The sequence below is a fragment of the Megachile rotundata genome, chromosome 16, assembly GCF_050947335.1.
Source record: "Megachile rotundata isolate GNS110a chromosome 16, iyMegRotu1, whole genome shotgun sequence".
Taxonomy (NCBI): Eukaryota; Metazoa; Arthropoda; class Insecta; order Hymenoptera; family Megachilidae; genus Megachile; species Megachile rotundata.
Genome location: NC_134998.1, coordinates 12,588,425 through 12,614,001, shown reverse-complemented (window position 1 = coordinate 12,614,001; position 25,577 = coordinate 12,588,425). Strand labels below are relative to the sequence as shown.

At 37.9% G+C, this 25,577-nt stretch overlaps 1 protein-coding gene and 4 long non-coding RNA genes across 12 annotated transcripts; 2 read left to right on the top strand and 3 right to left on the bottom strand.

Moving 5' to 3' along the window:
- The first annotated feature begins 88 nt into the window (after positions 1 to 88).
- On the top strand, positions 89 to 10,363 carry LOC143265983 (uncharacterized). Its single transcript, XR_013040848.1, has 5 exons — positions 89 to 1,102; positions 1,207 to 2,300; positions 2,487 to 2,637; positions 3,355 to 3,550; positions 8,422 to 10,363. It is a non-coding gene; the product is annotated as an uncharacterized LOC143265983 (long non-coding RNA).
- Positions 3,641 to 25,577, top strand: LOC100879628 (vasoactive intestinal polypeptide receptor 2). 8 transcript variants are annotated; one of them, XM_012280291.2, is made up of 14 exons: positions 3,645 to 3,916; positions 4,413 to 6,056; positions 12,276 to 12,343; positions 13,898 to 13,997; positions 17,349 to 17,455; positions 18,504 to 18,662; positions 19,323 to 19,417; positions 20,744 to 21,096; positions 21,212 to 21,342; positions 21,637 to 21,722; positions 21,840 to 21,984; positions 22,053 to 22,215; positions 23,451 to 23,617; positions 23,750 to 25,577. In XM_012280291.2, the coding sequence occupies exons 3-14, from the start codon at positions 12,314 to 12,316 to the stop codon at positions 23,876 to 23,878; spliced, it is 1,665 nt and encodes a 554-aa protein (XP_012135681.1). In that variant the 5' UTR covers positions 3,645 to 3,916; positions 4,413 to 6,056; positions 12,276 to 12,313; the 3' UTR covers positions 23,879 to 25,577. The 8 variants fall into 8 exon arrangements, with proteins under 8 accessions (XP_076397131.1, XP_012135681.1, XP_012135677.1 ...); XM_012280287.2 differs by having other exon boundaries at positions 3,648 to 3,868; positions 22,053 to 22,317; XM_012280286.2 differs by having other exon boundaries at positions 3,648 to 3,872; positions 22,053 to 22,317.
- Positions 9,658 to 11,107, bottom strand: LOC143265995 (uncharacterized). Its single transcript, XR_013040875.1, has 2 exons — positions 10,647 to 11,107; positions 9,658 to 10,577 (listed from the first exon to the last, which is right to left on the bottom strand). It is a non-coding gene; the product is annotated as an uncharacterized LOC143265995 (long non-coding RNA).
- Positions 14,787 to 16,087, bottom strand: LOC143265990 (uncharacterized). Its single transcript, XR_013040871.1, has 3 exons — positions 15,456 to 16,087; positions 15,138 to 15,218; positions 14,787 to 14,995 (listed from the first exon to the last, which is right to left on the bottom strand). It is a non-coding gene; the product is annotated as an uncharacterized LOC143265990 (long non-coding RNA).
- Positions 22,049 to 22,460, bottom strand: LOC143265992 (uncharacterized). Its single transcript, XR_013040873.1, has 2 exons — positions 22,299 to 22,460; positions 22,049 to 22,195 (listed from the first exon to the last, which is right to left on the bottom strand). It is a non-coding gene; the product is annotated as an uncharacterized LOC143265992 (long non-coding RNA).

The window sequence follows — 25,577 nt, the reverse complement described above, 5'->3', positions numbered from 1 at the left end:
CATTTAGTCCTTCATATTTTCTAGGAGTGCAGGTTGAATGCGAATAAATATCGAAGTAAATGAAGTCTGAAGGAAGAGAATAAATTAAAGCAAACAAGTCTGGCTGTAGGATTCAATGAACTCACCAACCAGATACAAGGTGTCGAGTACCAATGTTTTATTCATTAATGCGTATAGCAGCCAGCCTGGTATTTTTAATTCACGTGCACTGTGAACTAAAGTGGCCTGTCCTTGAATTGAAATTCCATTTTACAATCCCACTCGCTCAACAATTATTCCAATTCATTTTCCGAACAACATTGACTTCACAAGTCTCATAACCACGGTAGCAAAGTGGTAAGCAAGCTATAATTCTTCAAGACCGTTTGAAAACTGCAATTGATCATGAAACTGGAGCTCGTGTTTATTCATTTAACCAGCGAGAAGATATTAACAATGCTATGTACACAGAAGTATCAAGTAACGTACAATTAAATTTGATTATAACTAATGAAGTTCGAATGTACTTAACCAGACTGAACGTAGGTATCCGTTTAATAATTCATTCGATTATCAATGCTCTGGTTTGATCAACCTTGACGAAGCAGACTAACCTTCAGAATGAAATAGCAGTAGATTGTTGTTGTTTGTCTGCTTTCCAGTGTGTTCTGAAGATTCCAGTGATAATCAGGAAATTGTTTACCAAGAAAGAATTTCTATGGCTAAGCAGATAAAGTCGGCAACATCCATTGAAATAATTCATTTTATCGATCTTTTAGTCAAAAGATCGGACCACTGGAAGAACTGCGCAGTTCTATGCCATTCGATGATTATCACTGTCGGTGTTGATAAACTCCGTCTCAGATCAGAGATAGTCTGTTGGACAGGTAGCCAGATTATGCGCACCGTTATCTAGTGTCAGATCCAATTCAATTAGCCAGACTAATCAACGATGATGCTAACATTTTTCCGTCCGGAACGGCTTGTGTTAAGCCTAGATTACGTCGATAGAGAGATAGCAATAAAGCTGGGATAGCCAAGTTACTCGAATTAGCCTTCTCGCATCACTTAGGCTTCAATAATTCAGAAATTCATGACCTACGGTTATTCTATTATTAACAAGGTAATCTCGCTAAAAGTTATACTACTAGCTAATATATTTTTTACTGTAAATTAATACTGATGTGTTACTTCTGTAAATTAATGCAGTATTGTTATAAACAACAGGTATATGTTGAAGAAGATAACAGAAGCAGAGTGGTGTGTTTTGATAGCAGAACAGACAGCATGGTACCGAGTCTGCAGCCGCAAAGGAATAAACAATTGCAATTAGTTAATGTAAAACGCTTGTACGATAGCGTTTAATGAGAATGACGGAAGAATTCTTTTCTCTTGGCGATAAAAGAACTGTCATGATAAATGGATAATTGTTGCCGGTTTAAGTAGCGGAGATTGCCGCCACGATAAAACGAAAGTCGTATAATTCCGTGTTCGATAAACGATACGCCATGACCACTGAACAAATTGGATGCGAACAAGTTTCAATATACTTCCTCTTGAATTTTATTCGACCCAACAAAAATTGCCGGTGTCAACCTGAAAAGCTTCTCTCGGCTGCTGCTCTTCCCACGTCGAAAAACATTCTTCTCGTCTCCGTGGCGTCGCGAATAAAAATTCATTGACGCATGAACGCGTGCACGACTCAAATCTCGTTCGTTTGATCTTCCATTTAACGCTAGCGTGCAGAACGTTGTCGTTCCACTCGGGATCTCTAGAATTTCTCTTCCGGCGCATGAATCGCACGGGAACCTCGTTAGTTTACACACGGGAAATTCATATTTTATATAAAATTTATCGATGGAAGTTTCTTTATTTTGATAACTGTATAAATCGTTAAAAATTTGTACCTCTTGCCGTCTTTTTTGAATTAAAAAATGTAAATAATGTCGAGTATCCCTCGATGTTTGAAAGGGCTCGACCTTTTTTGTGTCGAGATCGGAACACGTTAGCGATAAATTGTGGCCGAAACGTGCCGAGTCCATTATCACCGTTATCACCGGTCCTCGGTAATATCGTTATCATAGATCACCAAATACTTGCACGTGCTCCACCACTCTTATGTTTCGAGTGGTTCGTCGAACGCTCGAAAGATAATTCTTTTAGTGGCCGCTTTCAACCCTCCTTCTTTCTCTCCCTCCTTCGGGTTTACTCGTCGATAATCACTCGTAATTCTCTCCTTTCCTTTTCATTCATTCACTTGATTCATGGAATTTTCCAAGTAGAATAACGAGAAGCTGTTTCAGAAGGAATATTCAAGAACGGTTCGTATACTTTTGTTCATTTCCGCTCGCATTAATCGAAACTTTCCTATGAAATAAATATTGAAATTCAATATTTCCTTTCTACCTTCATCCAGTATTTTTTAACAAATAAAAAATGATGTATAGAGAACGAGATATTTGAAAAACGTACTCGCATCGAAATATTGATAGTTTTCTTTTTTTCAGGAAAAGTGCATGATGTACAAATTGATGTTACCAACAAACGCTTTGTAATTTGAAGTGGACCAGTGTAACTGATTTCGCGGTGCATGGTAGAAGGAAATTTGTACCACAAACAATCCTGTATTGAAGAGAAACCCTCTACAGAGGAAACAAGGTAATTCTTCTCTCAATTGCGGAGAAGCATTCTGTGCTCTTAATGAGATGAAATGTTTCGCACGTGTGTCCACTACCAAACGCGTGTTTGCAGTTGATTAAGAGTACAAAGGAATACCTGATTGGTGTGGTTCGGTTGGGACAATTTATCGTTACACGTGCTCGTCGTTTGCTTTAAGATGCACTCTACTAACTAGTAAAATGAAGCTTCGCATGAGCCATGTTTTATTCATTAATCTCACTGTCTCAACTCTTCTTGAATTTTAGCTGAAGCCTTTGTGCTCGTGATGGTACTCTGCATTGGTCATTTCGAGTATAATTAATGATCAAAATTTGCCTTAATGGTAAGGCTATCGCTGCTGTACAAAAGCTCATGAACTTCACTCAATATTATTCAAATACTTTTTCCTTATTTTCATTGTGAGGTGATACAATTTCACTAGCATGATACTTTCAGTCTTGCAGTGTTGTTCGTAAAAACGATTGTATGGTTTATAAATAGGAATCAATATCGTTACTTCTTGCAGTCTCTGCAAACACAATGACCCTTTCTCAACCGGTCAAAGTTCGCTTAGTTCATTAAAAACTTGGTGTGCTATACTATCACTATTTTCTGTTGCGATTCTAAAATCTGGAAAAACCTAAACATAATCACTGAGATCTTTGATTCTGAAATTATGTAATTACGTTGATTTCTAATTCCATATATTTTTTGCAGGGTAAAATTCCTGCAAATCTACAGAACTTCAGCTATACCATACTCGTTAGGAGACGTCAGGAGCCCCATCCATTTGCCATCGATCCAACTTGGAGGCAGCTTTATTGCACAGCCGGGACGTCGTCGCTATTTTTCATCCCGTGGTCAGAATCGGCGGAAAAGCAACAGTTGGCGGATCGGCGGAGCAATAAAGACGGTAATACAGAGCGAAAAAGCGATAGAGATGGTCCACTGAAACGAGAAAGACAGTCGGTGGAAATAGAGCGAGAGAGAGAGAGTAGGAAATCGGACATGCGTAAGATCCGACGATATAGAGTACCAGGACAAGGCAGTCGCGCTTAAACGGCGCCCGGCGTCGGACGTGCCAACGCGTTCGCGACATATCGATCTCTAGATCCGTAGGAAGCGTTATTCCGTAAATCTTTCCAAAACTAGCGCTAGAATATTCATGCGGATTCGATAATCTTTCTTCATGAAATTGTACAAATTTAATCGCTTGGTTATTGCTGAAACTGTTGGTAACTTGCTGATCCTACGAGTCTATCTGTTGCATTATTTTTATGTAAGAATTTACATAGTCAGTATAACGTTGAAGTTATTCAAACTTTGTCCTTGTTATACTCAGCACATAATTAGTATTAAAATATAAATATTAACATTTACGTGAAGCATGTATGTATAAACAAGTTAATAGTATCAACCTGTAGAAATATTAAAAGTTAGGCTATAAAGAGTTACTGCAGAATTTAAGAACTTTGAAGACGTCGAAGAGTTTCAAAAATTTTTAGCAATCCAATACTTTTCCTCCATAGACTAACTGAAGAGTATAAGTGATTGATTAAATGTTTTCAATGATTCCTAGTTGAACTACCACGAGCTTAAAGTGTTGCTTAAAACTTGAGTACTACTATAGTTGATACTATTTGCATAAACAAGCTTGTTCAAAAATAGAAGCAACAGTGTCTTAATTTTAGAAAGCCTGATACGTTATTGAATATATTTGTTAAGATATCTGAATAAAGAGGTTTCTTCAAGGGTATAACTCTTGTCTAAAATAGTTTCAGCGACAAGCGATTAAATAAAGTTGAAGTTATATGAATTATGGACTCCGAGTGAAGATCGTTTAAACTACTTGAACGTTTCATAACAGCATCGGACATTAGTCTTAGACAAATATTGAATTTGACCTCTTGAGGCAAATGGTGTTAAATGAACAGTGGAAATTGGTTCAGTGGACATCGGTTTAAGTTTCCGGTCAAGGAGGTAAACGATACTGGAACACGGGATCATCCTGGTTCGCTAAAAGCCACGAGTTCCTGAGAACTCGAATATGGTCCGCGTGACGTTGAAAATCAAATCCGCTTAACGCTGTTAGCTTTGGTGCATTGAAGTACGTCTTTTGAACTGAAAAAGCAGAAAAGCCTTCGAGTGACGTCACTTGTTCAGATTGCAACGATACTCGCCACTTGATGAGATAACAAAACTTGTGAACGATTTGAGGAACCTTGTAATCCAGAAGGAAACAAACAAACAGTTTGACGAGGTGTTTCTGTTCGCGAGGAAGATTAAGATCAACGGAGATTAAACAGAGACCTAGTGTGGTCGTTTTAATGATTACGTACCGCTGTTTTGATTATTTATTTATTTATTTATCTGTACGTAGGTCGGAACTGTTTTTATTCGTATAAAGTTACAATATTGATTATTGGTACATATGTGTGTTTGTAAAGTGTTTATCACCAACAAGTTTGAAGTCAGCACAAAGTATAATTAAAGAATTGTGCTGCAATTGTCTCCGGTTGTAACTGCGGCTATAAAGAATAGAAGGTACTAAAAGGTACTTTGAACTGCAATTAACTGCAATTTAAATTTATCAAGGCAGAAGAATACTGGTAGCCGCAAATCCTTCGGAGCTCCAGCGAAGCATGGAAGATTCTAAAAAATATTTTAAACTGTAAAGTGGATTTCCGAAGGCGAAGAAATCAAGGAAAACTGCGAGTATTAGTTAAGTGTAATACAATCCGTGGAAGGAACTGAAAAATCCAGTCACCTACAATTTTGATTCATCAAACTATGGATATTCATTAGAGTAAAACACAGGGAAGAACACTTGTAAATTGGATTTTTTGAAGGAACGAACAGACATTAAAAAGTGCATTCTGTAATTGGAATTCTTTAAAACAAGGTATAAAGACTTCAATTTGCAAATTGAAAGGCTTCAAAAGTTACTTCAACCGCAATTTCAATTCTGCAGAACAAAGCATATTGAAGACTCGAAGAACTGCAATTAAAATTAATGAAAAGAGAACATGCAATTTAAACTTCAATAATTTGTATTTTACAATAACCGAAAGTCGTCGCTTAAAACGCAAGACCCGTTTTTCTGTCCAAACTGTTGATCAACAAGAACAAGAGTGTTACTGCCAGTTTACGAGCGTCATCAAGCGGAAATAGCGGACGGTCAAATATGAAAAAGCGACAGGAAGCTCCGCATTCATCCGCTTTGTGACTGATACGCTTTCGAACGCGCGTAAACAGGTGTCACGAAGCGTTTCATCGCCGCTTTCACAAGCATTTGAAAAAGCTTTGCTAAATGACTGCCTCCCGCTCTTCGCGTTTACGGGATTCTCGCTGATCTCGCCTTTCATGGGAACCGCAGACTGTACAGGAGATTTCCTGGAACGCGTTTGAGCAATTATTGAGTGAGTCTTTATTGCTTCTTCCTTTATTGTTTTATACTTGATGAACTTTCTGCGCTTTGTAGCAGGTTTATCTCCTCAAGCTTTGACACCATAATGACTTTAATAACGACTACTTCAACTTGTTTCGTGTAAACAGAAGAAATGTAATTTCTCTTTCATGGAATTTTAAATTATTTCACTTTTCGTTATTCGAAGCGAATGATGTGTTAATTAAAGTTTGAAGCTGGTAATTTCTCATCTTGAGCATGGCGTGATTTATATACTCCTCAATTTAAAAAGAAGTTATGTACACAGAGGAGTGGATAATGAGAAGTAAAGTTTAAAACTGTAATAGTAGCTTCATCAAGCGTTAACCATAAGGTATAAGTAGTATTTATGCTATGAAGACTTTCTAGCAGAAAGGTATAAGCTGTAAAATCGATAAATTGTAATTAACCCGTGTTACAAAAAGCTAGAAAGGCAAGGAACAATGAAATAGAAGGCGAAGCATCAAAGTCACGCACGTGGTACTGGCCGTCAAAGGGTTTCAAAATGATTATAAAAACGTTAAATATTTTTTAAACTACGTTTTCAAGTGATGCGTTATTCAGAATTAATTGCATTTCCCATGAGACTGGTTCGTTTGACTCGCAGATATTTCATTATTAAAATTAACAAGGCAGAGGAATAATTTTAGTTTGATAATTTTATTTTTATAAAAGTTCTGATCCTACTTTGAGAACATCCGAGTGTGGGCAAACTGTTTTTGGATATCTGAAGGATATACTTGAGATGCTTGGTTTTACGGATCGCCTGCTGCGCATCTGATGCTTTATAAATAAACTTTGGAGGCCAAAGCTCGTAATCGTTAAAAGCAATCCACTGATTTTTCAATTAACGATATACCTGTTAACATTAGTGCTTGAAACTTATTCAACCATGAATTTTCAAACACGATCCTTCAAATGAACGCAATCATTATTTTGCAGAACATTTGCGCGATGAAATGCGTCCGATCTAAAGTCAGTAAATACTGGAGTTGTCGAACACGAACTTTAAAAGGAAGCTTCGAGTACATTGTACAAAGAAAAACGTTAAAAACACGACAGGAAAAATCGACCTAGTTCTTGTGTAACTCGATATTACGTTTTGAAATACGAAAACGAAATGTATCCGTTAAATTCCTGCCTTGTTTTATTTGCACAGTAGAACCAGTCTGAATGTAGTAAGCCACATTATCCTAATTAAAAGACAAAGCTCGCGTGAGTTACATTATGGGCGCTAATGTTTCTTTTAAATTCAATCTTGTGGAAAACCAACTTCAAATTTAATTCTGTATTTTATATTATATTTAACTCTTGTTACGTCGCTGTCGAGGAGACTAGGATTGTAAAGATTTTAGAGTCGATATGTTGCTTTATTCGTTGCGTGACAATATGCGTAGCCATGTAAACACGTAGCGATGTAAATGCGTAGCAATTCAATAAGTGTTAATCCAACTGGCGATATATCATGCGATATTACATCGCCTGGCGATATAAATATGTCACAGTACTACGTAGCGATTGAATAAGTGGTAATACAACGCATGGCGATATAACGTGAGATTACAGCGCATATTCATGACAGCGCGTAGTTAAATTTTTAAGTTGAAGGTCTGGTTAATATTCACGGTATGCTCGATAGTCACAGTTCGTTAATCCAATCAATTGTTCAATGGAGATCCGCCCTAGCTAGATAGGGATTTTCGAAAATTCCCGGCTTATACGATAGATCAATTTGATTATCCGTTAGGTTAGGTTAAAAGTCAAGTTAGAAGAAATTAATTTAATCGTAATGTTATATTTTAATTTCATGACGTGTATTTTATTCGATGTTTGCTTATTAGTATCTTTCGCATAATATCGTGATATCATAACGCTGGTTTCTTCTCTTAATTAGCCATACCGCCTAAAGCAAACATTCAGCGTGGGGTGCAACATAACCATCCTTTGATAAAGAAATGATCTGCCCACGTACCCTCATTTTTACACGGAAGTGGAATATAAAATGTTTTTAAAAGTTCTCTTGGAATTTCCTTCCTCGAGTAGAGTAAATAAAAAGGAATGTAGCTTTTCACATGGTACTCCGGTATTCAAATGATTTGTTTTAATAGAATTACATATTCGAAACGGTATGGATATTGACGAGTTTATTAAGCGCGAAGTGAAGTTAAATCCGCGGCTAATTACATTATGTCCTTTGTTTAACGACCACTGAACCACAATTGATTAACGCGAACTTATTTAAAGGTCACACTGGTATTTGAATGTCATTTTTTTGATTGAACAAACTTTTGATGAAATTGTTTATTTTGTAGAATGGTGCTGAAAAACTTTTGTTTTAGGTGGATAATATTGGAGCGTGTACGTAATTTGCTGATCACGAAAATCTAGAAAAAGGAGAAACTTGCAAAGATCATTTGATGGTTATGAGATGACACGTGACTCATCGCATTAAGACAGAGACCCGCCTTTGTTGGTTGTCAGGGGTATTAATTAAAGAGATGACACATTGCGAAGAAAAGCCAATTAATAGCAGTCGATAGCGAGTGGTGTCATCGCCACTTTACTTTCGTCCTGTTGGCTCGTGTGTGCTCACGTGTCACATATTGATCTCTCTACACGCGTGTAGATGTATGCCGTGGAATGTGTGCGTTTATTAAAGTATCTATTAAATAGGCCCCTCGATTACCTGGTAAAAATGGTCACCTTTAGAACACGTGATTCGACAGGACAATCGATCGATTTCATACATTAGTCGCTTCAAGGATAGCAAAATCATTCTTCGACATATTTATACAATTACCTAATATTCTGTATTGCGGATATTCGAGACTTCAGTAGTTTAATGATTGTACAGATCAAATTTTGCGTTGCTTCTTCATTAATGAAACATGTACGAAGATTAATTTTTTTAAACGAACGAATGTTTAATTAAAATTAATGGATGATTAAAAGAGAATATTTGAGAGAAGCTCGAATTATATTTTTGTTAAAGACTGCTTTGCATATAATTTTTCCTCGTACAGTTTCAACCTTATTTTTTCTTTAGATTTATAGTAAAAAATGTAAATCATTTTCACTCTTGCGTAAATAGCGAAGAACCGTAAATAAATTGTGAAAGCATACGGAAAATGATCTCGCTTTTAAAACTGCAAATGTTATCGTCCGTCGACGACTTCTTCGTTATTTACTGAAAGGACCATGTAATTGCGGACAGATTAAAGTTCAGCAACCCCGTGGCTAAAATATCTGGAATACTCCGGATATAAACGGGGGTTGTTCCGTCGAAATTCACCGTAACAAGCATCCGACACGAGTCATAAGCGACACATCTACAGCTCGTTTAGCTCTTTTGATAATATTTATGATTCGACATTAACTTAAACATTTATTGTTAGCAATTATTCATCATTTAATTCTGACTGTGCTAAGAAATTTTGAATCTGATTTAATGCTTAAGAATTCATGAACTTAATTTCAAAATTGTATTTCGTATATTCATACATTGTAAAGCGATTATACAAAATAATTTGGCAGTCTGAAGATGTGTACAGATCTCAGTCCATGAATGCAAAAGACTCGCGAAGACGGTAACAGTTTCTTCAAGACACAACTGCAAAACAATCTAATTAGTCGTAACTGCGTCGTACGGTTAATTTCGTTTGATCGATTAATTATTCCAGAATACGAGGAAACTTTAAGCGACTGGAAGTTGGATAAAGGGAAACGGGCAGCATGCCCACGGTTTCTGTCGATTTTAATTAACTTTACCCCCTAATATCTGAACAAACTGTACAATTATTCGAAAGCTGTTTCCCCTGTGACTCAACTAACTTCCATCGTTTTAATTAGCTTTCCGAATAGTTTACGCAACGTGAGAAGTTCGCGAGAAAAATAACGATTATAAAGTTTCATCGATGCAGAGCGACCTGACATTTCCTCTTAAGGTTTTTATGTAGAGGAAACTTGGTATAACTCCATGAAACTTATTGTATTTATTGTATGTGAAACGAATGGTATTTTAGAATAGTCTTGCTTCAATTAGTAGTGATGATTTTGATCTATGAAGAGCTAAGGGTACTTTAATACTTAATTGTAATTAAACTGATTATTATTTTGTTCCATGAAGTGTATGTATACTTTGACAAAACAGCGAAGACTATTCTATAGACCTAATAGTTTCCTAATTTAGTTCCTAATTCAATCAAATTGTATCTTAACTCTTTGTACACGGTTCCATTTTGATTTTGTGGATATAACAAGCTCTCGATTACCTCTACGTAACAGGAAGTTCGGATCTCTCAATTTCCCGTGACACACAGCCGTCAGAATACGCTATTGAACATCGTTTTATCGAACATTCGCAACCTCTGCTAATCCTCTTTGCTCGAAAGCCACCGGTCGTGCTTGTCGTCGCAGACTCGTTGAGAGGGAACAATAAAGTCAGCAGCATCTCGTTGCTTGATGTTGGCCTCGCAAAAAAACCAGTTGTAAAGCCCTGGCGATAATAAAGCTCGGTAAACGACAATGATTCACCGACAAATCTGGCCTTATCCAACGGATTTACCAGGAACAGTGGTGGATTCCGGCTGAAGCCGCCAGGGCCACACACTTCAGGGCTTCTGTTGCGTGTTTCGTTGCGGAACCCGGAAACCGGGTCACAAGATGCGATATAGACGTACAAACTTACGATTTCGGTGCTGTATCGCGCGTATAAATCAACAGGATTCGCTTGAAATATGACCCTTCTCAATTTTTCTGTCCGATACCCGAACGACTTCCAACTGCGTGATATATGTGATGCGAACATTGTTCTATGGCTGTTATTTGTTAGGTTAGGTTAAGGGAAGGTAGGATTGTAATTATATTGTAAGGTTAGGTTGATGATTAGGTTGGGTTGGGTTCATTAGGTAATCAAGTTATAAAGATACATAATGAATGTTATGTCGCCATGCGTTGTATAGTTTATTGTCACATAGCTTAGAGATTATAAATATATAAGTTAGGATCATACTTAGGTTAGGTTAGGTCAAGTCATAAAGATATATACTGAATGAATGTTATATTGTCATGCATTCTATAGTTAAACTGTTCATTGTCACATAGCTTAGAGATTATATATTTATAACATATATATTTATACATAGCTTAGAGATTAATTATATTTATAATTAAGTTAGAAGCATACTTAGGTTAGGTTAGGTAATCAAGTCATAAAGATATATGTTGAATGAATGTTACATTGTCATGCATTCTATAGTTAAACTATTCATTGTCACATTGGTTAGAGATTATAAATATATTTATACTTAAGTTAGGATTATACTTAGGTTAAGTTAGGTAATCAAGTCATAAAGATATATACTGAATGAATGTTATATTGTCATGCATTGTATAGTTAAACTGTTCATTGTCACATTGCTTAGAGATTATAAATATATTTATACTTAAGTTAGGATCATGCTTAGGTTAAGTTAGGTAATCAAGTCATAAAGATATATACTGAATGAATGTTATATTGTCATGCATTGTATGGTTAAACTATTCATTGTCACACAGCTTAGAGATTATAAATATATTTATAAATAAGTTAGGATCATACTTAGGTTAGGTTAGGTAATCAAGTCATAAAGATACATACTGAATGAATGTTATATTGTCATGCATTCTATAGTTAAACTATTCATTGTCACATAGCTTAAAGATTATAAATATATTTATAATAATATAATAACTATAAAACTGATGTAAAGCGACAGATTACTGTGAGTCTCTGAATAATCAAATTTCACAGTAGCGAACAAGTAAAAATTTCTGTAATTATTCGTTTAATCTTCTTTTATACGGGAACGTGTTCAGTTAATAATTGAGAGTAAAAGAGGCGTAACCGTGTCGTTGAAAGGGGTTACTCACCCCTGGACCTTAATAAGGGGTTAATAAAAGGACAAGGAAGGGTGTGGCAATGTGTTTCCTGCGCCCCATTTTGTGGTCAATTTAGGGAATCGTGATTTCCATTTAATTATTCAGAGGATTCTAATTGAGGATTAACAAACGAGCTTCGTAATTCTATAATAACTTCAATGCTTATATTTGTTCATTAATTCTCTGGAGTTTTCATGAAACGATAAAGTTAGTTGTATGAACATGCTAGTTCCAGGCGCGAAGCTAATTAACTAACGGTATTCCATCGTTTCAGGAACGGAAGCTTATTTGAAAACAAATTGACGGACTGACATGCAAGTGGGCGACAAAATGGACGCATACGTAAGTTCTTTGTCTTTCAACTCGATGAAAAATTGTTTTGCAAGATTGTTTTTCAAAAATTCTAATATACTTTAACATATTTTTCAGCATTGTGAGATTTTAACTGCGGATGCTAATAGAAGAGATTTAAAAATTCTGAAAGAGTCATTCTGTCAGGTTTCTTTAAAGAATGACCTATGGTAGATGATTTGATAGACTTAGCTAAGTCGACTTATATGATTATTCACCCGTCGTGGTACATATTTACTCGCTGTGCACTTCAATCTCGATAAATGAATAGAAAATTCCTACGAACTTCCGACGGGAAATTCCTGAAGTTCTTAGAGAAAATGTAAGTCCTCCTGTCGTTCAAGTTTCACTGAACAAGGCGAAATGAAAGAAACGGAAACGTAAGAATACTAAAGGAATTCAGTCCGTTAAATCGTTTGGCAACCAGCTCGGAAAACTCAGTTCGCCGGAATTCGAGGGGTATTCGTAATCAACATTTTTCAATTATCGACTGAAAAGCTTTGCAAAGAAGAAAAATAACAGTTCATTCAATCTTCAAAGAAATATTTACATGTATCGTGTCTTGTGTTTTCTCAGAAAATATTTCTTCGAGCCATTCGTTCGGCGGATAAGCTCCTCTTTCAGTCTATTAAATCCTCGACGTATTTCTGATAACGTTTCCGATCCTACGTATTTCTTTTTGAATGAATATCTTGCAGAAATTGATACATGTAATCTATCGAGCTCATTTCCTGTACGATAGAAAGAAAATATAAAGCGGTGCAGCGGTTATCGCTGCTTCGCAATCTTAAGATATTCGGGGTTGAAGTGTACCGAAATTCTTTTTCAAGTTTTGCTTCAGGAAATGTCAAGTGATTTATGGCGGTTGAATAATCATATCAGTTTCACAAATTCCCGAGTCCCCAAACTTTTGAAAGTTTGAGGTAAACTTTTGTAAAAAAATCTCAAAGTTTTGGAAGTAGAAAGTTTGTAAATTTGTAAAGATACACTCTGAAGCGTCGAAACTCCAAAGTCTTAACCCTATGTCGATATTTTCGTTTATTTACTGCTTGTAATAAATGTAAAATTTGCCATGCAACTTGAGAACTTTGATCTATAAACTAAGGAGAGAAATCAAAGAGTTCCAAATCCCTTTAAAGTTTTAAGAATTGCAGTATTAAAAAAGTATCTGCGAAGGCTTAATTCCGAGAGAAGTAAAAATACATATTCTCAAGAAGGTTTTAAATGTGAGAAAACACGGTACCATTACGGTGCGCTAAATTTCATGAATCGTTGCATAGCAGACATCTGATGGACAGAGTGGCACCCTCAAACGAGGCCTGTTCTTGATGGCAGTCGTAAAAATGAAAAAATAGATGCCTCTCCGGTTCTTCTGCGTTTTCGATTTATTTTCGAAACTCCAACTTGTCCTTCGTATTCGATTTTAATTTAATGTTTGATAATCGTAACAAAACACGCAACTGTATACGGTGGTAAACATTTGTCATCGGAAATAAACGCTGTGCTATTTTATCGTGAAATTTAATACCGTCTCTGTTGTTTCAGGAGGACATCGATTTCAATAATCCAAACAGCCCGAACATACAGAAGCGGATTCTGAAAATAAAAGCTGATCAATGCCACAAAGGAAACGTTTCGATGACGGGTGAGTCGCGTGCAAGTGCAGGACATTCAGGAAATAAGGATGTTATGGCAGCAATTTAAGACGGTGCTGAATTTTCACTCTTGCGTTTAGCAACAAAGTTCGACAGTTTCAAACTTGTCAAATTTAGCAGTTCTCACATGTTCCAAACTTCTGAAGAGTTCCATACCTTAAACTTTCAGCGTTAAATTCAAAAATTTCTAAAATCCAGCATTGCAATGTGGCAACCCAACTTTCAAGTGTTTTACAGTCTCAGAGTTTCAAGATTCCAAACTTCTTAAATTCTAAAGTCTTAAAATTTGTTAAACGTTTGCAACTTTCAACGCAGAAGTTCTATGTACAAAGATTAATAATGCGCGAGAAACAACCACTGTATTTGATGGAAGCTTGATCGGTTTCCGCAACCGTACAGTTTGCAAACTAATAATTAACAGTAGGTGGCGAAGTTCAAAAGTTCGAAGAAGCTTCGACTTCGCGTTACCGCTTCAATTAACTTGAACCTGTTGGCCGGAACTTGGCACGCTTTAATTCTCACCTTCCCTCCAATTAACTCTTCTGAAGTACAATATCTGTACCTCTTAACGAGTAAATCTACAAATTTCATTGGACATCTCATTGCTTTCAGGCGGTCACTTTGTTTGCAGTCTTCACAAGAAATTATACAATAATACATTAAAGAAATTATACAGCAATACATTAATCACACATGTGAACATTCACTTCAAAGTACAAGATGGAATTAATTGCTGTGGACCTTGAAGTTTGTATACCTTCAGATCTGTGAATAGTAACAGAGGAATCTTCAAGAGTAACAGAAGGAAAATTGACTTTTAATGATTGATCTTATTTGGAGATGAAATTCAAAGCTAAACTTCTTCATTATCTTATAATACTCCAGAGAATATGGTTCAAAACCTGACCTAAAAATTCTCAAGAAAATTTGTCATCTGCCCTTGAACAGCCATATTGAATTCCCAAGTGAAGTTTGTACATCTTCAAATCTGTGAACAGTAAGAGAGGAATCTTCAACAGTAACAGAAGGAAAATTGACTTTTAATGATTGATCTTATTTGGAGATGAAATTCAAAGCTAAACTTCTTCATTATCTTATAATACTCCAGAGGGTATGGTTCAAAACCTAACCTAACAATTCTCAAGAAAATTTGTCATCTGCCCTTGAACAGCCATATTGAATTCCCAAGTGAAGTTTGTACATCTTCAAATCTGTGAACAGTAACAGAGGAATCTTCAACAGTAACAGAAGGAAAATTGACCTTAAATGATTAATCTTATTTGGAGATGAAATTCAAAGCTAAATTTCTTCATTATTATACACCTTAGAGAGTACCATGGTTCAAAACCTAACCTAACAATTCTCAAGAAAATTCTTCATCTGTCCATGAGGTTTCAAAAATCTACCTCTATTTCAAAAAAACAAAAGTCCACTGTAAAGTCACTTACAGTCTAACAATAAGTAGTTTCTTCGGTGAAAAAACCAACAGCAATTTCCAAATAGCTGAACGAAGATAGCGAAGTAATTAGCAGTATGAAAGTTTCGTGTACTTTCTTCCGGAATAAATTGCATTTAACGACTGCAGAAGAGTCTCGTTGAAAGTCGCTCTCAGGTATCTTCAGGGATGTATATTGTTCCTTTATCTCGTAACCAGAGCGAGCTTCCCGTCTACTATTGTCTTTATTTTGTGGTGCCAGATACAATACCCGGAGAGAGAGATACAGCATTTCAATAATTTGCTAGTTGAGGATTGCCAAACAGAATCCTGTAGTTAATCATTCACCGTGTAACAACGCGCCACTCTATAATACACCCACCCGTTTCATCGGCTTTGAACCATGGATTTCGATGAGTTCACAGTTCGCTGTCGCATGACCCGTTACCATAGGAAATTTATGAAACGGGTATAGCGCTGTGCGACAGAGACGACCCCGATATTTACTGTTTCCTGCGAAGTTTTGTCACGTCGCTTATGGACGTCGCTGAAAAACGTACAAATTTTTCTCGTTAAACCGGAATTGCGTTAAGGGTGTTCTGACAATTTATGGGAGGCACGTATGGTGCTAGGAAATTGTTGCCTTTGAAATTCCAACTGGTACAAGGTTTTGTAAATCTCTAAATAGAGAAGTTTTGAAGTTGTGGTATTAACAAGTACTTGTACAACTTAACAGGTTTATTCTTATATTAGAAACATCTCAGATTGTTGAATCAATTTACTTTTTATTTTCCAGGCTTTCACATAAGAGATTTCATGAACCACAAGGTCACGTGTCACATGTATGAGTCAATCCAAATTTTCACTTGTGGATGAGTGTGGTATGGATGAATCTTTTCTAACGAACATGATGAAACAAGGGTCGATGCAGATTCAATGGGTTTTAGAATGTCTGGTACACGCACAAAGTGACCGCACAGACGAACATGCATGCAAATGGCTAAATGTGATTTCGCTTGCATACATTCGAACCTTAATGGATTCCTATTCCTGTAACTTCTGTGCAGCCTGTGTCAAACTCTATAGTACGAATTACAGGATGAAAGCTTCTGGTCTAACGCGTTGCTGACAACGAATAATCGGCCATTTTATACTCCCCGGAGTATTTCCTGCGACGATAGACACCGACTAACGCGAAATACCGATGCAAACTTTTATGGAAGTGTATTTCAAAAGCCAATGACATGAATTTTTATGTGGAGTAAATGAATTTTAGTAATTTAGGGCTACGGGGTTAGACAGAAGTTATTAATTACTTAAAAGGGATCATCCTTGGAAAGCCTGGGATTATAATTAAATTATGAAGTATCGAATGTCAAGAAACATACTCATCACTTAATGAAAGATCGATACGAAGGTCGTCTGTTAACACTCTACAGAAAATTAGCCTCCATTTTAATTATCAATCATTCTTCCTCTCCATTTTTTCCTCTACCATGCTAATTAATTAGATGAAACGTGAGATAGAAAATAGAGAGGTTCATTCTTAGAAGTGTTGATAAAAAACATACCACACTTTAAGTAAACTACTTTTGTTACCAGCTGTTACAGATGTTTCATTAGATTTAATCACCTTCTATTATTTTATAACCCGATGTGTTCAAAGAATACATACGCCAGAATTTATAAAAATCGACAAATATTTAAATGTATTATTGACACTGTTGCGAATAACAAAAACCAATATTTTTTCGCCTCAATGAAAAAATCAGTGCTTTCAATTGAACCGGAGATGGTTTGTGAATACGATACACGATTAAAAAACGAAACATTCCGAACGCAATGAAAAACTTTGATATCGTTTCAGAGAGATGTAACAAAAGAGCCACTGTATTTTGTTAAACAGGTTGGTGTCCGGAAGTGTGGGATGAAATATTGTGCTGGCCATCCACGGCGCCTGGGGAACTGGCTGTTTTATCCTGTCCATCATATATTGCCGGATTCGATGTTCAGGTAATTTTTTTTCTTAAACTGATGTGCAAATTTATCAATACTGTACATGAACATATACTGATACAGTGCAAATACTGATACGTAGTGTCTTACAGGTTTTACGTTGATGTCAAGATACTCTCGCTATATTGCCATGGGTGAGGAGAGAGTTAGAGTTGGTAATACGTGGAGCGTAGATTGCACTACATCTATGCTATGATTGACTACGATATTGCAACATTAAATGCATGATGTGTATGAAGATGTAGGAATTATTTGCATGGAATGAGAACACGTGGAATTAGTGGTAAACAGATGGAATTGCTTGATGTCACTAAATGTGAAATTACAACGCATAGCAACACAAGTAGCAATAGAACTTCAACAAAGAATTTCAATTTCCAGAAGATGTAGGAATTATGTTGCATGGAATTAGCACATGTAGAGTTAGTGGTAAACTGATGGAATTGCTTGAAGTCTCTAAATGTGAAATTACAATGCATAGCAACACAAGTAGCAATAGAACTTCAGCAAAGAATTTCAATTTCCAGAAGATGTAGGAATTATGTTGCATGGAATTAGCACATGTAGAGTTAGTGGTAAACTGATGGAATTGCTTGAAGTCTCTAAATGTGAAATTACAACGCATAGCAACACAAGTAGCAACAGAACTTCAACAAAGAATTTCTATCAGTTTCCATAAATCTCCAAGCTCTACCAACTACCACATAAGCAATGGAACCTGCATAGCAACACAAGTAGCAATAAAACTTCAACAAAGAATTTCAGTTTCCATAAATCTCCAAGCTCTACCAACTACCACGATCAGCTGGCAATATAGCGAGGGTCTCCTGTACAATCTATATTCTAAGTAAGAGTAAACCGCGTTAAAAATCGATTTCCATAGGTCGGAAAAAGTTGCGTTTCCTTTTAAAGACAAGTTTCTATAAATATGTATCCGTAGGTCAGTAAAGGAACTTCCTCTGACCAATTCTTCTAGAAATAATATTTCCTAAGGTCGAGCAAATCCTCTCTCAGGTAATAAAACCAGAAATTGTGTTGAATCCAGGCGAACGCGTCTAAGCAGTGCATGTGTGATGGCCAGTGGTTTTGGAATAACGAGACCAACAGCTCCTGGAGCAATTACAGCCAGTGTTATCGGGATCCATTAGTAACTCTTCTGATGGAGCTGCCCGGTGGTCAGGAGAATAACGATACTCTCATTAAGGTGAATGCTCATGTGATGAAATTAATTCAAGTGCCTATAGTTCAAAGGTGAATATCACAAAGGACCTACTTCAAAGGAAAGATATTAAGAGCGTTTCCTGCTCTATAAACTTTCGTCGGAGCAAAAGAGGAACTTATTTAACGTGTTTGTGTCTGCGATGGCCGAGATATAATTCTGCACATTGAAAATTCTGAAATTTCCTGCAAATTGCTGTTTGATTCAAAGCCTGAAATATATAACTCAACTCACAGTGAATTCACAGTAAATTGTATAATAAGTTTTGCGTTAATATTTCTTTAATAATGGACTCTGAAAGAAGCTTGAATGATATTGTTCTTTGTAAACTGCAGCAAACAGTGTCTTGATTATTGTCTTTAAAGCGGCAATAAAATAGCTGCTTGTACCAGTGTAAAAGCAACATCAAAGTAGCTCAGTGTTGATTCCCTGTTTTATTAAATTGCTCATTGAATGGAAATTTATTAGTCGGGGTAATATAACGCGGCTCGTTTCATTTCGTGTCTATAGTCAACGTTATATTAGCGAAAGGGTTAATGTTCCTCCTATCAGCATCGAGAGTAGTGGTTCGTAACGCGGTTAAAGTTCTTTAATTGCTCGTACGAGAACCGATAAACAGTCTAATTAGCGCAAACCGTGTTACAGAACTTCTTTCCGATCGTGAAAACCATTTCCAAGGTTGGATACACAGTTTCCTTTTTCACCCTGGTGGTCGCCTTTTTCATTCTTGCAGTGATCAAGTAAGTATCTTATAGCTTAATATGCTCATTCTTTATATTTTTTTGTGCTTGTTTTTTACTGCTTTTGCTAGTTTTAGGTTGCGATACCTTTTTGTTTTCTGATCTCCTGGATTCTAATTTCCAAAGGTAAAACTTCATTTTTGGGTTCCTGAATGTCCTACATTCCAACGTTGTTAAGTTTACAAAGTGTAAGTCTCTTAATTTCCAAATTTTCAATTTTGTCAAATCAACTTTTAAATCTCCAGATCCTCAAATCCCCAAATCCCCAAATTCCCACGCCCCCAAATTTCCACGCACCCAAAACCCCACGTCCCCAAATCCCCACGTCCCCAAATCCCCACGCCCCCAAATTTCCACGCACCCAAATCCCCACGCTCCCAAATCCCCACGTCCCCAAATCCCCACGCTTCCAAATCCCCACGTCCCCAAATCCCCACGTCCCCAAATCCCCACGTCCCCAAATCCCCACGTCCCCAAATCCCCACATTCCCAAATCCCCACGCTCCCAAATCCCCACGTCCCCAAATCCCCACGTCCCCAAATCCCCACGTCCCCAAATCCCCACGTCCCCAAATTTCCACGCACCCAAATCCCCACGTCCCCAAATCCCTACGTCCCCAAATCCCCACGTCCCCAAATCCCCACGTCCCCAAATCCCCACGTCCCCAAATCCCCACGTCCCCAAATCCCCACGTCCCCAAATCCCCACGTCCCCAAATCCCCACGTCCCCAAATCCCCACGTCCCCAAATCCCCACGTCCCCAAATCCCCACGTCCCCAAATTTCCACGCACCCAAATCCTCACGTCCCCAAATCCCCACGTCCTCAAATTCCCCACATTCCCAAATCCCCACGCACCCAAATCCCCACGTCCCCAAATCCCCACGTCCCCAAATCCCCACGTCCCCAAATCCCCACGTCCCCAAATCCCCACGCTTCCAAATCCCCACGTCCCCAAATCCCCACGTCCCCAAATCCCCACGCTTCCAAATCCCCACGTCCCCAAATCCCCATGTCCCCAAATCCCCACGTCCCCAAATCCCCACGTCCTCAAATCCCCACGTCCCCAAATCCCCATGTCCCCAAATCCCCACGTCCCCAAATCCCCACGTCCCCAAATCCCTATATCCCCAAATCCCCACGTCCCCAAATTCCTATATCTCCAAATTCCCACCTCCCCCAATCCCCAAGAACTTCCCCCAAAGAAACGGAATCCTCTCCGTCACTCTAAATCAGCTTTTATCGCCGCTTCCGCGCAGCCATCGCTCACAGTTATTCGTTGGTATTCTAATCTGTGCGAATTCCTGATCGCATCACTACTCCAAGTTTATCCCGAATTGGACGTAGGAAATTGAGGTGTCCTCGTAACATGCTGCACATGCATCTTTTCGCCTCGTTCATGCTGAGAGCGTTCATGGCATTGATGAAGGACATCCTGTTCGTTTCCGGGATCGCCCTGGCCTCCGACGTGATGATAAAAAACGGTAAAACCTACTGGCTGGTCGACGAGAAGGAGAGCAGTTGGTTGTGTAAAGTGTTCACCAGCTTCTGGCAGTATTTCATTCTCGCCAATTATTTTTGGATATTGATGGAAGGACTCTATTTGCACAATCTGGTCTTCTTCGCGCTCTTCACTGACGTCAACTCTAGCATCGCTGCCTACGTGTGTCTTGGTTGGGGTAAGTTCAAAAGAATGTTTCTTCCTTTTTTTCACTTTTTAATAAACAGTATCTTTTATAAAGCGGACATTTTCTTCCGAGTTTATCGAGGACTTCTTTTGATATCTCTTTGCAGGTCTGCCGGCGGTATTCGTGTCTTGTTGGATCGTAGCAAGGGTCCTGCTCGAGAACAAGTATTGTTGGACCACCCACGAGAATCCTTATCTCTTTCTTTTGATCCGAGTTCCTACAATGTTGTCCATTTTGGTAAGATAACAGCGCCGACAACTTAGCTCTTGACTACTTGATATTGTTGACGCGTTTACCTTTGTCCTTTGGAAACCTATTTCATACAGTCGCGATACAATGGACACATGACACATTCTCAGCTTTCTAAGTTTCCAAACGTCCAACCTCTCACGTTTCGACGTTTACTCGACCCGTTGTACTATCCTTTAGATTATACAGTTTCGTTTTATCACCCAATACGGAAAATCGAAGTTCCGAAATTTTCCAATACACCCGCGTTTTCACGGACAATGCCTACTTTATATTCCACAGATCAACTTCGTGCTGTTCGTAAACATAGTCAGAGTGCTACTGCTGAAGCTGAAGTCTACGGTTTCGGAGGAGACACAGAGATACAAGTAAGTTTCGCCCTAATCTCTGGTGAACCCGCTTGTTAGGACCTAGTTTCGAACAACTGCAAACTATAACGTCACTGATTCTGTTCAAGCTTCCACTGAAAAACTTGTGTTTTGCAGGAGATGGGCGAAAAGCACTCTGGTCCTGGTGCCATTATTCGGAGTCCACTACACAGTGTTCCTGGGGATGTCGTACAGCATCGGTGTGAACGAAACCGTAGAAGTTGTGTGGCTGTTCTGTGATCAATTGTTTGCATCTTTTCAGGTACACGAATTTAAAGTACCTTTACTTGTAATCCTTTCAGGTCCTTGTAATTTTTTGTGTGCTATCAGGGTTTCTTCGTGGCGGTGTTGTACTGTTTCCTGAACGGAGAGGTGCGCGCCGAAGTGTCCAGGGTAATCAGGAGCCAGAGAATGCCTCGTCTTCGGAACAGATGGATCTCCAGACGCTCGACGCACTCGGGAAGCACTTGTAGCTGCAACGCATCGAAGCTTGGTAAACGTTCGAAACGACCACGCTGGTGGAAAGACCCGTGGCTCTGTTTTCTACACGACAGGACTACTCGACGATCTACTCACTCGATGGCGAGTACACAAGGTGTCCTCTCTATCCTATGAACTCCTCTGTTCTCTGTCTATCGCGATGTTCGCGTCGTTTTTTTGCAATACTTTTCGCTACGCTCAGCTTTCAATCTTCTAGTCAGAGAATGTTTGACGGATTGACGCAGCCTGAAACGACGAACCCGGATTATGCCTGGATTTCAGCATGAAATATGCAAAGCGGATGGAAATCGTATGCATAGCGCAACCATTATCTCCGATGTTCTGTATTAACAAAATATTTGTCTTGTATAATATGAGATCGTTAGAACGTTGACCAACAGAAGTGATCTTTAATTAAGGTAGAGACACGTTAATGTTTAACTGTTCGGCCAGAATAGTTTATTCAAAATTATAAACTTTTCAAGTGTCAGCAAACTGTGCTCACTTAAAAAGATTATAAGACAAATAGACAAAAAAATAAGAATATAAAAAGGAAAACATATTATGTCTTTAAGCTCGATACTAAAAATGTGTTTCCACCTTTAATTGCACGTGCATGCTCTGTATGGTAACGTGATTATTGGATGAAAACTTTAAAGAGTAGGAATAGGTATTTATAGAAGGAACAGAGAAATAGAAAAGATACAAAGGAGATCACTCTGGTCGATAAATCTTCGTTAGAGAAAGTATCTGGAACAAATTGCATCACTATTTTCCCTCGCAATCTCGATATTTCTCACTCTCGTAAAGTAAATTGAAATCTCGTCCAGAGAGAATGATATATCCCTTCAACTCGAATCAATGATACTTCCCCTTCCATCTTGCACGTAAAATTGTTGCTGTTTTCTCAATTTCCACATCGACAACTACCTGTAGAAAGATGTGTGAAACAATTCGATAAAACGCATGGCTGTAATAAAACACCTGCATAAAAGTTTGTGTAAAACGTAACGAAATCACAGAGCTAAAAAGTGCACTTGTTACTGTAAACTTTTAATTAGTTGAACAACAAGTTTGTATTATTATTTGCTTGATTCGCCATGGAATATTGTAGAGAGTTATATCGGGTTCTATTCTCGTGGTAGAAAGGATCTTATTCTTCGGGATATGAAAGGGATTAATTCCTTCAGTAGGATGTCCCTTTGAATAAAGTTGAAAGGGTAAAAGTTAAAGGACGATGTTTTTCAGATATTGGTACGCGAGGAGGTAGTCTAGCGAGCAGCAGGGGATATCTGGAGATCGCAGGAAACGGGCAGAGTGCACATCCGGGAAGTCAGAGTCAACAACGGGCAAATCACGCGTCACCTTTGTACAGCAAATACACCGATCAATCGTTACTATCCTTCTGCTCGAACGTGAGTTCTATCGTCTTTCATGTATCAACTTTGTTCTGTGTTCACTTTCACCTTTGGGTGGAGAAAAAATAAAATTGTAGACATTATTTGAACTCATTATTACAATTATACTAATACAATTACTTCTTTCAGGTTTCAGAAGCGACACCGTGCACAGGCTCTAACGTGGAGAGGCTCGTACGAGACCAACACCGTTGGAGCGACTCTGAATGTTGCCACCTTGCTTACGAGTTGCACAATTTGCACCATGGACCCCCATGAAATTACCTTCCGTCGGAACAGAACTATTCCGACGAACGAAACCACCGAGATTCTTCTGGTCGACGCACCACGTACCACTCGGTCATTTAATCCATTCTGAGCTGTGCAGAGACTTTGAAAATTTATCGAGAATTCATGAAAAGGCTGTTTCAATTATAGTACTGCTCAAAAGTTCCCTAATTGCTTTCCCAAATTATTCGACTACGTTTCGACTAATCTAAGCTTTACTTGATTGATCTTATAGCTGAGTTATCTAATTAATCTAAATTCAAGTGGATTATCTGAACATCCGTGTAATTTAAATTACCTGACTACTTAATCCAGACTAAGATAAGTTATCAAACTAGTTAGCTGACTGTCGAATCCATTTGAGTGCAGACAAATTAGCTACTTAATTATTGATCAACAATGCCATTACAATGCCAGTACAATACCATTGTGAGGATATCATTCGTAATTCAATATTCGTAATAACCACGGCCATCGATTCGTCATTCTCCATTGTCCAATATTAATTAACAAACATTAGGAATTCCATAAGCAATTCCTCTTTTGAGCTGTGGTATAAACGATTTCTTTTTTACAACAAAATGACTGCATATACAAAATCACTGAAAGCTTTAAAAAAAATATTCCTATCCCGTCAGTTTATTTTTCTACTCACATTCTCGTATTCCAAAATATTGCGCTGAAATCCGCTACTCCGGACTCCCATGGAATTTGTCCGGATTAACCGGTTCCATTTGCGCTTTTATACATATTACTAAAGAACGTGTACCTCAACTACGATTCGAAAGGATCTCGTTTTTATGACGTGCTGTACTGCTTTACTTACTGAACTGGAACAGAGCTTTTGAAACTTGAATAATTCCTGTATTTGGTGATTACAATGCTTGGCCCGATGTTCACACCGCACAAATGACAATGTCAAAGTTACAAAAGTTGCTCGAAACTCTCCACCATATTATTCGTTGATTCCCAACAAGCTGTCGAAAGTGCCTTCCGGGACTTCGTAGACCCCCGTCCTCTAGGCTTCTACAGCAATAACATGGACTATCATTGTAACTCTGTTCCATAAAAAGAAAATGAAAAAAGTTTACTTTCTCTTTGTCACGTTTCAATGACCTAATACTAGAGGGTAATAGGGTAATTGAGGTGAGGATGGCAGTACAGAACGATACGAAATCTTGTTACCTGATAGCCCGAATTACGGTAGAATAATCGAGCAAAAAACTCGTTAAATCGTAGTTAATTTATATTGATGTTTTCTCTTATAAGAACAGCGGTGACTCGTTAATCCAATTCGTACTTAATTAGTTCAGATTAATGGGGTCACGTTGTGCATCGTTTATCTCTTTGTACATGAATAATTGTAATTATCGATCGCGCAGTACGTGTCGCGTTCACGCTATAAAATTTAAGATAATGTGTGTTTCTATATTTATGTGTGTAAACGAGTGGATGGGTTGACTGTTGCAAGCAGCGAAATAAAAATTCCGTGTACGATCACGTGCAACTTAGGCTTCCGTTAATGAAGGAGACTTCTTTGTATCACCGCTCGCCTTATTTGTTCGTGTCCTTTACTCGTTGGGACAACAGATTTTAGATTAGACTGTCGGTGGGAGGTTTTCATATCTACCTCCTCTCTTAACCAAGGGAAACCTACGTTGCAACCGATTGTACATCTATGTGAATCATC